Source organism: Nanorana parkeri, unplaced genomic scaffold, assembly GCF_000935625.1.
Source record: "Nanorana parkeri isolate BGI_ZX_2015 unplaced genomic scaffold, ASM93562v1 scaffold359, whole genome shotgun sequence".
Classification (NCBI taxonomy): domain Eukaryota; kingdom Metazoa; phylum Chordata; class Amphibia; order Anura; family Dicroglossidae; genus Nanorana; species Nanorana parkeri.
In genome coordinates this window covers 668,930-683,184 of record NW_017306627.1, presented here as the reverse complement: position 1 = coordinate 683,184, position 14,255 = coordinate 668,930, and the positions used below count along the sequence as shown (strand labels likewise).

The 14,255-nt window shown below is 39.3% G+C and overlaps 1 protein-coding gene across 1 annotated transcript in view; it reads left to right on the top strand.

Annotated features, from left to right (window-relative positions):
• Positions 1-14,255, top strand: part of LOC108788897 (poly(rC)-binding protein 3-like) — a 162,145-nt gene that overhangs the window by 116,292 nt on the left and 31,598 nt on the right. The window contains exons 6-7 of the mRNA XM_018558799.1: positions 4,082-4,198; positions 14,046-14,177. Coding sequence (XP_018414301.1) covers positions 4,082-4,198; positions 14,046-14,177 — 249 coding nt within the window. The remainder of the gene's footprint in view (positions 1-4,081; positions 4,199-14,045; positions 14,178-14,255) is intronic.

Below are 14,255 nucleotides of genomic sequence, written 5' to 3'. Positions count from 1 at the left end.
CCGAACATGCTCAGCATGTTCGGCCGACCCGAAGTGCAGAAGGAGTATGACTCAGCAGATCCAACATTTGGATCGGCTGAGCCGAACCTCCGGCAGGCTACTCGCTGCTGTTTGGCCTATTCTCATAGATGGCGAACAGCAATGAGTGAATAGCTGAATCCCGCCGTGCGGCATTCAGCTCGGCTATTCTGCCCCGTACCTCTGTGGTACCGAGCAGAATAGAAAAACAGTTTAAAAAATAGAAAAAATAAAATAGAAAACGATTTAGCGGAGCTAGCAGTGACAGCTAGCTCCGCCCAACTGTTTTCTATTGGCTGGGCGGTTCTGCTGCCGTCAAAATAAAATAAAAAATCCACCATAGGAATGCATAGCTAGATTCCTATTGGCTATTTCACTTTGCAATAGCCAATAGCAAACTGCAGGTCCCCCTCTGCTGATTGACAGCAGCAGTGGGCAGGTGCAATAGCTAGTTAGTGCTAGCGGGTGCAATAGCTATTGCAAAGTGAAATAGCCAATAGGAATCTAGCTATGCATTCCTATGATGGCTTTTCTTTTTTTTCGGACTGAGGGCGGCCAGCGGCCCCATGTCAGAAAAAAAACAGATCGCAAGGAAAGGTTTACTCTGCTCGATCGAGCAGAGTAAACCTTTCTCAGAGAAAGTGTCTCTCTCCTGGGTGGCCGGGAGCCATATTTGACTTCCGGGAGAGTAATGACAGATAGCGTCCCTGGTTACCAGGTAACCAGGGATGCCATCTGTCATTACACACTGAGAACCCGGAGAGGCCGTTATGATATCATAGCTGCCCCGCCGGGTTTTTAGTGTGTAATGACAGATCTCTCTGCAAGTGGCTGGAGCCAGCCGTAAGATGACAGCTGTCAGAAGCAGGCTGTCAGCCAGCCAATGGCCGGCCGTTCGGCCAGCTTCGGCTTTCACCTCGGCTCAGTCGAGCCGAGGCATATGCCTTCGGCTCGACTGAGCCGCTCGGCCAACTGTACGGGCTATAGTGAATAGCACGTACAGCAGCCCTTCGGTTCTACTGAACCGAAGGGGTCCGGGGGCCGAAGCTAGCCGAAGGATCAGCTTAGTGAATAGACCCCTAAGTCTCTTAAGCAGAATAATGCAGATTTGTCAGGAGGTCAGCAATGACATCCTTTGTACTTTTATTAGTAAGGGTTTCTTTTAAAAAGACTGTAGTCAAATTTGTGTTGTTTTCTACAGTATATAAGTCTCATTTTCCCAGCACATGATTTTCTTTGGTGTGCCACCATCCAAACCTGTAGAGCGTTAAATGGCTGTTGCTCTGTAATTCACATGAAGTCTGTTTCCCATGGAGGCAATAATGGCCTGTGTCTAATAATGGAATAATCAAAAAGTGTCTTCACAAAGTAAATTGCAATTTGAACAAGTTAGTTTATATTTAATCAAATTCGTTGTAATCAGAGTAAGGAAAAAAAAAACAAGTGGCCGCAAGGAAAACATTACTAGTTTCAATTATAAAACCTGCAGAAAGTACATCAAGTGTAATGGCTTAAAAAGCTCCACAAGGGTAATTATTTTTTTTGGAAAACAGCATTCTAAAAGAGAAGGCCTCCAATCTACTGGTTTTATTTTAATGTGAATAGAAACAAGATGGGCTGTTAAATACCTTTTTAATTATTTAAGCAGAGGATGTAAAGAAATGGAAGAAACACTCCTTGCATAGCTATGTAGGACAAAATGATCACAATGTCTTATTTCTTTACACAAACACTACACATTACATCCACATGCATAGTTCTATAGTGCTACCTTTAATTTCTCATTTAGAATCAGTTACAGTTTCTTGAGGGTAAGGGAACTTCAATCATCAAGTATACTTTCCTCTTATTTTTATTGCAATTTCATGATTCATAGGCAAAGGTGAGAGTTAGGAAATTTAATGGATTTGTTGAAATGAACAGGTTGTCCACATAGGAATCCACCCCGCCTCCACTCCCAAACCCTTGCTATCAGTCTTCAATGTAAATTCAGCTCCATTGCCTTACAACACATTGCATTAAATAGAATGTTGGAGGTAGTGAGACACCTAGTTAATGGGTGATGTATCATCCATTCATCCTAGCTTTATGTACCTCCAACCTGCTTTTCTTTCCAGTAATGGGGACTGCTGTCTGAACTCCAGCCTCTGGATTGACATTAACATTTGCCAGTAAAGGATTGAGAGTTAACAGAACTCTTCCCATGACTATAGCATACCAGGGGGAAAGAAGACACCATAGTTTGCAAATATCTTGTCCAGGGCTGGCCTTTGGGGTTTGCAAGCTTTAGGTCTATCAGGAATGTTAGGAGGGACCCCACTGCCCAAAAATGGAAAACAAAAAAAGTGGGGTCCCACCTAAAATTCCAAACCAGACCCTTAATCCGAGCACTGGCCTGGCAAGGCAGGAAAGGGGGGGAATGAGTGAGCACCGCATCCTCCTTGCGCTATACCAGGCCACACGCCCTCGCCACTGGGAAGGTCCCCCCTGGAAAAGCACCTTGTCCCCATGCTGATGGAGACAAGGGCCTCTTCCCCACAACCCTGACCCGGTGGTTGTGGGTTTCTGCGGGCAGGGGGGCATATTTGAATCAAGGTACTACCTTTCATAAAGGGGGCACCCAGATGCTGCCCCCCCTGTGAATAAGTAAGGGGTACTGGTACTCATTCACTAAAGGGTTAAATTAAAATGTGAATAAACACACCAGACCAAAGTTTTTGACTATTCCTAATAAAAAAAAAAAATTAAAATTATCCAACGAGGTAATCCAAAGTCAATCACGTCGTCCAGCGATGTCCACAATGCCGCTGAATTGTCAAAATAAAAAGAAACCCGACCACACGCAACGAACTGCCGCCACAGAATACATTTTTGACAGGTGGCGATCGAATGACAACAAATAGGTGCAGTCAGCCGTGACATCACAGCTGGCTCCACCCATTTGTTGTCATGCAATGACAGGCCACTATCCTCAGGTCATTTGAGTAATTGATCACTGTCCCCATATGCATCTACTGTGTGTCCAGGAACAGTGATCTCTTCCTAACTGCATGTGTTTGTACTACATATGATTATATGCAGAGTGCCAGAGGACTGACACTTTCATATGCGGCCATTATCCCGCAGTAATTAACTTGAACTGATGACAGTGGCCACTTCTAAATGCCATATTTGGGACTCCTGCCACAGGAATTCATAGGTTCCTGCTGCAGGAATCTCAACGCACATTCACACGTAGTGTGAATGAAGCCTTAGTCTTATAAATACCTGTAATAAATAAATAAAATAATAAATAGCATGTCAATGCACAGCCAAATTGACAACATTATATAGCTAGAACTTGTTCTACCATCTGGTAATTAAGGTAGCTTATAAGTTATCAAAAGCTAAAATGTTATTCTCTGGTTTAAGAAATAACAGAGAAATGAAGAAGGGGAAGAAAGAAGTTAAATAAAACTGACTAGGATAATTAGGGGTTCTGAGGGGTAAATGGAAACAACTATTATTTAAAACTGTTTTCACAATTGCAGATTTGCTGGAAATTAAATGTCCTTATTCTGCACTAAAAAGAATCATTGTAACAATATACAGTAGTTGCAATGGGGTTAATTTACCAAAGGAGGTAAGAATCTTCAATCAATAAACTGTAGCTGTATTCACCTGTTTGGGAGTGGCATTAAAGCTTGTAATATTCTATGACACCCAAAACTTTATGTGTTGAAATTGAAAGCAAAGGTAAAAAAAAGGATGTATGCCCAGTAGGGCAAAAGTGTCTCACAGGAACTTATGGTAACCTAGTATTTTCACTTAGGAATATATGGAGAAAGCTAAGGCAACAAGCAGCCCTGTTTCTAAAACAGGCTCACCTGATGTCACATTCATATTGGATTGGGAAAAACCTGTCTGCCAGGCTGCTGAATTGCAAAGGACGTTTAATGCTAAATAAAGCCATGTCTTGTGTGGAAACTTTCCTTTTTGGTTAAGCTGATATTCAACTTTCAGATGGATTCGGTTTTCATACTAAAAACGTAATAATAGATTTTAATTTTCCTTTGTATTACAGAGTGGTGCACGAATCAACATATCAGAAGGGTCCTGCCCAGAAAGAATTGTAACAATAACAGGACCAACAGATGCAATTTTTAAAGCATTTTCAATGATTGCACTAAAATTTGAAGAGGTAAGCAAATAATTACATGACTTGCTTCATTAACTGTTTTTCATCACTATAAGCAATATTAAAGATCTTCTACTTAACACAAATGTCAGCATTATTAACAGGTGCTTAACTATAGTATATGGTGCCCCATAGGGAAATTGTGATGTGGGCCCCCCGGTGACCTCCCCGAACCTAAAGTATGTCTAAATCAATGACAGGTAGCAAGAGAGCTATGAGTATAGTTGGTACACTACTAGGGACCAGAGTGTTGGACAGAAGTTGTCAAGGAAGAGGGGGCTTTAGTGCTGAGAATTAACCTTCAACATTTATTTTCTAGCTAACTACTCTGTCCTCAGTAGCTAAACAGTCTTTTTCAGCATGTCAGATCTCAGTGCCCCAGTGTAAATTGTAAGCCCTCCCACCCTAACCACCACCACAGCAAGCGAGTGCTGAAAGAAGTCGTGCAGGAGTCAGTACAACAGAAAAAAACACAAGAGTTGTGGTAGCAATAATAACCATTGCAATATTTTATATTATGACATAATAGCTAGTACTCCTTTATACAGCTACTTTATAACCCTAATACAAACATATTTAAACTATAAGTTTACACTATGGGGTCTATTCACTAAGCTGCCGTAGGCAGCCGAGTGAATGACCGACCTAAAGCGAAGTGAACTGAACGCTGTTCGGCTATTTACTTCAGGTTGGTATTTCAATTTGCAACAGCCAATAGCAAACTAGCTATTGTTCCCGCCCTCTGCTGCTGTTAATCAGTAGTTGTGGACCTGATGGAGAACTGCAGCAGAGGGTGGGTGCAATGCTAGTTTGCTATTGGCTATTGCAAATTGAAATAGCCAATAGGAATCTAGCAATGCATTCCTATGGCCCAAATTATTATTTTTTTCTATTCTGACACGGCTCCGTGTCAGATTTAAAAGAAAAAGCAGTGTTTCTCTCCTTGGCGGCTGGGAGCGGGAGACTCCCGGAGCGCCAGGGAGAGTTAGGCTGTTTGGAGATCACTGTCCCTGGTTAGCTGTTAACCTGGGACGCTGATCTCTCTGTAAGTGGCCGGAGCCAGCCGTAAGATCACGGCTGGCTCTGCCCAGCTGTCAGAAGCAGGCTGTTGGCCGGCCAATGGCCGGCCACTCGGCCAACTTCAGCTTTCAGCGCGGCTCAGCCGAGCGGAGGCATATGCGTTCGGCTCGACTGAACCGCTCGGCCACGTTCGGGAGCTGTACGGGCTATAGTGAATAGTCCGTACAGCAGCCCTTCGGTTCTACTGAACCGAAGGGTTCCTGGGGCCGAAGCTAGCCGAAGGATCGGCCGAAGCTACGGCTAGATCCTTCGGCTGCTTCGTGAATAGACCCCCAAGACAGCTAGACAAATTCTCATTATTACACAGCCTGCAAAGGGGAATCTGTGACTAGTGAAAATGTAGGCATTAAATAGCCAGTGACACTGATATTGCTATTTACATATTATAATGGTTAGTCTTCCTACTTTCTCTTTTACTGTCATTATATTATTGGCTTGGGTCTTTTGTTTTTTACCAGTTCTGCAGCATTGTGTAATAGTTTTCAACTTTAAAAAAATCTGCCTTAGCACTCAAATACCGAACTTGTCAAAGTATACATTATTTTTGGTAATTTTTCTATTGTTTGTTTTAAAACCCTACACAAATTACCTAATGCACTGTTTAATGGCAAAAGGCGGCTTCATTCACTTAAAACGCTTTTAGCTGTAACACTGCTGGAAGAGGAATAATGGGTCAATTTGCAAGCTGTTTGATCCTTTCTTTTGCCTTTCCGTAGACTTTAGGGAGAAGCTATTGCTTCCAGTAATGCACATTAATGGCAAGGAAAAAAGAAAAGCCCTTACAGTCTGGTCCCAAAGCGGATTGAGATTGAAAGAATAATTGCACACTTTCAACTCCGTAACTGTATGATTCAATTATGTATTGATGTCAATGTTTTACATTTCAGAGGGTATACATTTCATTCACCTAAGGTTTTTCTTTTCTCTTTTTGCTTCTTCTAAGTGGTTTTGTATTATGAATTGCATTAATTAGAAAATTAAATATTTGCAAAGTGTAATGAAGCAATAGGGTGTAATATTTCTTATTAAGCATTGGCATGATGTAGTTGTTTCATTATTTATTATGCCAGTGACCAGCTGTTTAGCCCTTATAAATTTTAATGTGCTGCAAATGCAGGGCTATAGCCTAAATCTAATCAAACAGATAGGCATGCTTATTCTATGTCAGTTGAAGAGTTAAAAGTCATGTTTTTCTGGTTTCACTTACAAAAATTAAAATAATCAATTACTACAAAAGCTGTTTAATATATTGTAATGAAATCATCATTTTATTACAATAATTTTAACAGCTCATATATTAATTGGTTATCTGAGGCAGTTAATGGTGTTTCTCTGTTTACAGTTTGTTTTCCTTTTTGCATGATCTCTTTGATGGGTTTGAGTAAAATATAAAAACAGTACATTAGGCATAACATACAATAACAACACATAGCTATTTTCCATCAGCACTTACAACATCAGCCAAAGGTTTTACATTAGTTATATGGAACTAACAGTTTACCTTAAAAATGGACTTCAGACAAACAGCTAAATTCACAGATGAAATACATATATGAGAGTTGTTTTTATGACACAGGATTTGTATATCAGTTAACCCAGGCTTGAGATCTACACACCTTTGCTACACAGTACAGCCCTGTTTGGAAGGAGACCTGCAGTTAAGTCTTGTCACAGCAGGGGACTTATGTTCAAATGGACCTGTGCTATGGTGATAGTGGTACACCCAGCTGCTGTGTTCAATTTGTATGGGATACACACAAATTAGCTTAATGAAATCCAAATTACACTGCGTACATTTAGCTTGGCACACTAGCAGGGGACTTGACCAGCCTGTGATGGGATTGAATGGATTGTAAGGGGTGGCCCATAAAAAAGAAGAAATGGTGTGGGGTTCCACCATTTTGTTTGCCTGTTCATGAATTATGAACACCCATAGGCAGGAGCTTATATTATGAGTTAAGATTTGAGGGGTTTCTGGTAGTTGGAAAGGCTGGAGTCTTCTAGGAGATCTGAGTTTGGGACTAGGGGCATGCTGGATTTCAGTTTTCCTTCATATCCACTTGCATCCAATAGTCATAAATCATATCCTTTTACTTAATCAACAAGCAGTGAGGTAATTTTATTTAGGACCTCCTGGGTGTAATCTGCATTTATTTATTTATTATGCACATTGATCACTTTTTGGGGGGATCCCCAAAGAGTTAGACTCACTGCAATAAGAATGTTGGCGTTCATCAAAACATATCAAAGAAATAGTACAAAAAATTTCAGATTGTAGTTTTGTTTTTCTAACATTGATTTTAAACTGAAAGCAAGAAGCTTAGTTGTTTCTATGGGAAGCACCAGCTTGTCTATACTGTCTACCTTGCAGCCATAGATCTAAGAAATTTAAATTGTATTAATTGTAAAAAAGAATTATATATCAATATAATTTCAGCTAGAACAGTAGCATAAGATTGATTCTAGTTCTGTTTGTATCAAAAACAAATGCACCATCTACACTAAATCTTCAAAGAAGTACAAGACAAGACAACATTATGGCTGGCTGGTTTTCTTTTACAATGTAAACTATGTCAGATTATTTTAGCAGGGATTTGAACCTGTGAAGCTAAGGTTACATAGACACTGCCTAGAGGAATTCCAGGCATCAGTGTAATCTATGTGGGCTTGACTTAACAAGTGTAGTAGGCATTCAGGGGTTTTAATTTACTAAAAGCAAATAGGCTGTTCACTTTGCAAAGGAATTTGCACTTTGCAAGGGAATTTTACACAGCTTAGTGAATGAGATGAAGCCTTGTTGACTTCCATTATCTAATAATATTCAGGCAAAAATACAGTTTTTTTTCTCCTTGCACGTGATTGGGTATTCTTTGCAAAGCGAACTTAAGTGAACGTCAATTTGCCTTTAGTAAAAGTTGAATATTAGTTTAGCAGGTTTTAGATAAGACTGTAACAGCAAAAAATACAGCAAAAGCTGTTTTGTAATTACATCTCCATCCTTCCGCTGTATGTGACCTGTACATTAACCACTTCATCTCTGCCAACCTCTGTGTATGACCTGTACATTTTATGTATTTAGTGCACCTTTACCATGCTCCATGTTCAACCCCCTGAATACAAGCATGTTTCTTCATTTCAAAAAACTTTTGGCAAAAAATCAGATCACCTTGGAGTGTCTACTTTCCAAAAAGGGGTTATTGGGGTTGTACTGTCCTTGCATTTTTATTTGCAATATATTATAACAGAAAGTAAGGGAAACAGTATTTCTTTTCAGGTCATTTGCTCTTTTTTCTTTTTATTGCAAAAAATAAAAAAACAGCAGTTATAAAATACCACCAAAAGAAAACTCTATCTGTCTCAAAAAATTATATAAAATTAATTTGGGCGCAGTGTTGTGTGATAAGGTCATTCTTAGTCAGCACTGAAAAAAGGCCTGGTAATGAAGAGGGTTTAACAGGCTGGTACTGATGTGGTTAAAGCAGTTTCTTCAGTTCTAATGAGTGTCAAAAACATACCCCAGCATTTACTGCCACAATGGTAAGTCACTTTAACCCAAACACCGTGGGAATGTGTCACAGTAGATGGTAATTGATGGAGCACATGATGGAAGGTGTAAAAGTTTGTTAAATCCACTATATGCCTATCTGCATAATCAAGCCAAAATGAGATCTGAGACATGTGTTAATTGCTCAAGTTATGTGGCTGAAGGTGTGAAATATTGTTAAATCGCTAGGGTAGAGATGTTAAGACGGCATTATATGTGGTTGACATATGGTGTTGAAGGCTCCACCATTGATTTAGGTTGGTTCTAGCACAGCTTGCTTGGTGCAATGGCCATTCAGAAAATGCTTAGTATTTGTGTCAATGAATACTAGGCGTTCTCTGATTGGATGAGCGGTGGTGCAGTGATTTCATTGTTTTAGTGAATGCTTGGTTAATGCTGATTTCTTCCACATAAATTGGAGCTGAGCACAAATTTACATTTTCTGGTCATCAGTTACTGAGTTTCTTGCACATTTACCTTTCCCAATATTCACTATCCAAAGATCTGTGCTTCCTAGGAGTACTAGAAGAGTGCATATTTTAAATGATTGGACATGTGTTGTTTTTAAAATCCAAACAGAGCCACAGTTCTGCTGTGTTTGACTGCACTAATCTTATTACAATTTTACCAAAGCATAAACTCATGGACACTATCTGTAAGGAGTTTGAATGTTCTCCCTGGGCATGAGTAGGTTTCCTCCGTTTACTCCGGTTCCCTCCCACACTCCAAAGACATGCTGGAAGGTTATTTGGCTCCTATATAAATTGGCCCTGTTTGCATGTACAATAGGGACCTTAGATTGTAAGCTCCTTGAGAACAGGGATTGATGTGAATGTGCACTTGTTGATGCTATATAAATACCAATAATAAATATATAAATGTATGGGATCAGAGCCCCTCCCCCCCAAAAAAAAGCTTATATCAGGTAGATGTCCCTGATCTGTGCAAATAACTGACTCACTATTAGGCATTCCCACATAAACTAAAATGTATGTTTTATATCTTTATTTTCGTGAAATGGCTGAAGTCAATCAATATGTGATAAGCAATATGTCCTGGAAATTAAAGATGGATGGCGCACTGTTACTGAATGAAATGTTGTTGTTTGTACTTTTGCGTAAAAAACTCAATAATAAACATATCTGATAAAAGAAACTGACCACTGAGTCTCACACCATGGCCATATGCAGACGTTGATACTCTCTAGTAGTGTCAAGAGCTGGCCTATTCCCTTCCGCCTCCTTTAACTTGCTAATGGCCCATTACTATGATGGCCAACATCCCTGGTTAACAAGACTGTTAAAATCTGCATGTGATATATGTTTGTAGACATTGTTGTAGGATGGTCAGCAGGTTTTAAGGTAACAGGTATAATTCAGATACAGTATATTAGGCCTTTTTATTAATAACATATTGCTTAATGTCCTAATGTGCAGCATGATATAATGATGTCTGAACTTTGAGATGTGTTTCTACAGCTGTATATAACAGCTTCAGCTGCAATGCCTGATGTCTGTCTTTATGTTCCTGTCACGCTTATGAATTGCTATTATCTTCCTGCTATAATTAGAAGTCCAAATCTGAACCTTATACTCCCTCTGCTGTCAAGAACAAGTTTGTTCTTTGGCTTTGACCTCATGTCACTTATTTCTCAGTAACAACTGAAATGACATTCCACACTTCAGTCCATACAATAGGATAGAGGCATATTTACACATTCCAACCTGCTTTTACTGCAACAGCTTGAGGTCAGAAAGCTCATATGTGTTTGTAACTAATTAAACTGTTTTTATTTTTAGACACTTTTATTAAGTTCCAAGTTCCAACAAGCGCAGAGTCAGCTCCCTCGTGCACCTCCAAGCTTTTGTAGTACCAGCTAGTGAAACTACTGTAGTGACCCAGTACTGTGATTATCACAGCTGTGTCTTCACAACAATTCTAGGGACTGATGCTTGAAAAAGTATTTAGTGAAAAATAACATTTTCATAGCATTGGAAACTGACTTTACTGTGGGTATAAGAGCCTGTAAGTACAATGAATTCATGAATAACTGTGTAAGATACAAGTTGAACTCCAGGAAAACATTTTTTTTTTTTAAACAGAACAAGTTTAATAAGTTCTCCAATAATGACTACATTAAGGGGTTATTTATAAATGTTCTACCTGGTGAGTAGCCAGACGGATGCCATTCGCACAACACTAGTCCCCCTAATTGGTGCTGACAAGTATAGGAAATTCCTATACTCATCAGTGCCATCTAGGGGCACTAGTGCCATTCGAACAGCATCCACCTGGCTACACAGCGGGTAGAACTTTTATAAATGAACCCCTAGGTGTGAATAGCTGCCTGCTACTGTACAAATATACCTTGAATGAAGCCGGATGCTAGAGACAACACTATACTTACGGTGCTGCAGGGATGAAGGGCTGCAGCTGTGACAGTGAAGGGCTCCAGTCATACACTGGCCCCCTCTTCTCCCTTCATTCATTCATTCACAAAAAGCCTTTTATATTTTTTACAAAATGCAAGGCGTTCTGTGAATGGACAAGAGGAGAGTAGGGGCAGTTATGTGACTGAATGTCAAGTAGAGATTCTGGCATTTGATATTTGAATACCAGGGGCAGCAATAGGAGTGAACATGACACAATCTTCCCTGTAGCAGAATTTGAGGCCCCAAGTACAGCCTGGGTCAATAATTCAGTACTTATGCCATATGCAAAGTTAACAACCATAGTGATTTCCGATTTCCATGTTACTAATACATGTTTTAAATACATTGCAAAAACGGGGGGAAAAGGAGTAACGCTAAGAAAAGAAAAAATATATATAAATAAATATAATTATGGGCAGAGCTTCTGAAAAATAAATTTTTCATCACCTGTCCACAGTAGATGTGAAGTGAAACAGGTCGGGATCAAACTCAATGGAAGTTGGTGCAAGTGGTGGAAACATTTAAGCGATCAGCAGGATTACAAATGTTTTTTGAATAAAAAACCTTTACTAAGAATACCACTGGAATATCTATCATAGAAGTACGGACTCTTTCCCTTGTGGCCACAAGTGAGGAACAAGTGAGTAATCCTATCATCATATGCTGATACATTAGTATCCACCACCTCATAACGGTGTATCCGTTCATATCAATGACTGCTGCTCTGCCCTGCGGGTATTTCAACCCTGTTTATTTCTGTCCCACATTGAGTCACTTCAGGGAAGCTATGCGATTTTTAAATAAGTTTTAAATGTAATGAGGTGATTTATCTTTATGTGTTGCAATGTTTAAATAAATATGTTTGGATGTACTTTATATTATATGGGATTTCTATGCTAGGGGGTTTGCGCTGTTTGAATACATAATACATGTTTTAGCTGGAGTTCCTGTTTAAGACATAATTGTTACTATAGCAATATTGTTGTTCAGTGAATGCCAGCTGAGTATAGTGCAAAAAAAAAAAAAATACATACTGTGGAAGTACTGCAGATGCATTTATAAGGTTAGGGAAAGTACAACTGCCAATTGTAGTGTGTCTGGGTTTTCTAAATTATTGAAGGATTTATGCTAATCCCTAGGATCATTTCTCAACAGGTGTCATTTTTATTATTTAAACAAGTGAAATAATACAGTTCAGTCTAGTTATTCCCGTGGTGTTTTAATCTAGTCAAAATAAGGCATTTTATGGAACACATGCTATTGTCTCCATGTATATATTACAGGAGGATAGAATGGGCAAGCAGTGAGGCCAAATATATTGTTAGTGCTTTTTACTTATAAATGAGAATTCACAAAATTAGACAACTTTTGGACCTCAAAAATTTCCGTTAGTTATTGTGGCTTTTGTAATGGCAGGATTTGATAAAACTTGTGTTTTGCCCATGTAAGGAAAAGCAACTGCTTAGATTTAAGGCCCCCTCCACAGGAACACACATACTTTTTCCTTCTCTGGAAATTCTATTTGCCACTCTGTTAGTTCGCCAGGGGGTCAAAAACATAGATTTCCTTTTAAAACAACTATTATACATCAGTTTAAACATTTAAGCTTTTAGAAAATGGAATACAATTGACCCCAAGTCATTATAGTTTCCCTTTAAGCACATTTTAAAAATGGGAGAGTGATGTTTTATCCTCCAAGCAAACCTGTTCTGTGTTTATTTTAATGCAAAAAAGTAAGGCTCCCCTATTCAATTTGTATTGTTTTATGTAAAGACTGTGATGTAAAGTTCATGTTTGGATATCAGAACTAAAGGTTTGAAAAGCTAGTGTAAATCTTACTTTCCTTAATGAATTTCCCTATTACATAGTTACATAGTTACATAGTATTTGAGGTTGAATAAAGACATTAGTCCATCAAGGCCAACCTATTAGGATCTCATTCTAGGAGTACCCGTACCCCTGTATATTACGGTCCCTTAAGAAATCGTCCAAAAGTTTCTTGAACAATTCCACATTATTTGCTGAAATCACCGCCTGTGGCAGTGAGTTCCAGACCCTAACTGATCTTACTGTGAAGAACCCCCTTCGCACCTTGTGCTGGAATTTTTTTTCCACCAATTTTAGGTTATGGCCTCTAGTTTTTGTAACGGAGTTAATTTTAAACAGTTTATCGCTAATGTTGCTACCACCATTAAACATTTTGTACATGGAAATCATATCCCCCCTTAATCTCCTCACCTCTAATGTGAACATGTTTAAATTTAGTAGCCTCGTCTCGTAGCTCTGGTCCTCCATACCCCTAATTAGTTTGGTTGCCCTTCGCTGGACTTTTTCCAACTCAAGGACATCTTTTCTTAGTACTGGTGACCAGAACTGGACCGCGTACTCCAGATGAGGTCGAACCAATGATCTATAAAGTGGCAAAATTATAGACTTGTCCCTGCAATACATCCCCTTTTTAATACAGGACAAGACCCTGCTAGCTTTGTTTACAGCAGCCTGGCACTGCAAACTACCTTTCAGTTTGTGGTCTACAATGACCCCCAAATCCTTCTCCATTTCTGACTTCCCCAGCGGCATACCCATAATTGTATAACCCATTTGTTTATTTTTAATTCCAAAGTGCATTACTTTGCATTTATCGACATTAAACCTCATCTGCCACATTAATGCCCACTCCCCTATTTTATCCAGGTCCTCCTGTATTAGAATGTACAGTATCTTGTGATTATATACTTCACTGGCTAAACTGCTAGCTATAATAAATATAATATTATTTTTCAATGTCTTCCAGGATATCAATGCTTCCATGACAAACAGCACAGTAACAAGCAAACCACCTGTAACTTTACGACTAGTTGTGCCTGCAAGCCAGTGTGGCTCTCTTATAGGGAAAGGAGGGTCTAAAATTAAAGAAATCAGAGAGGTAAGACAAAGGTTATTTCATAAATGATTGGTTTATTTTGTCTGCCGCTGTTTTTAAATCCAATAGGGCTGATTTACT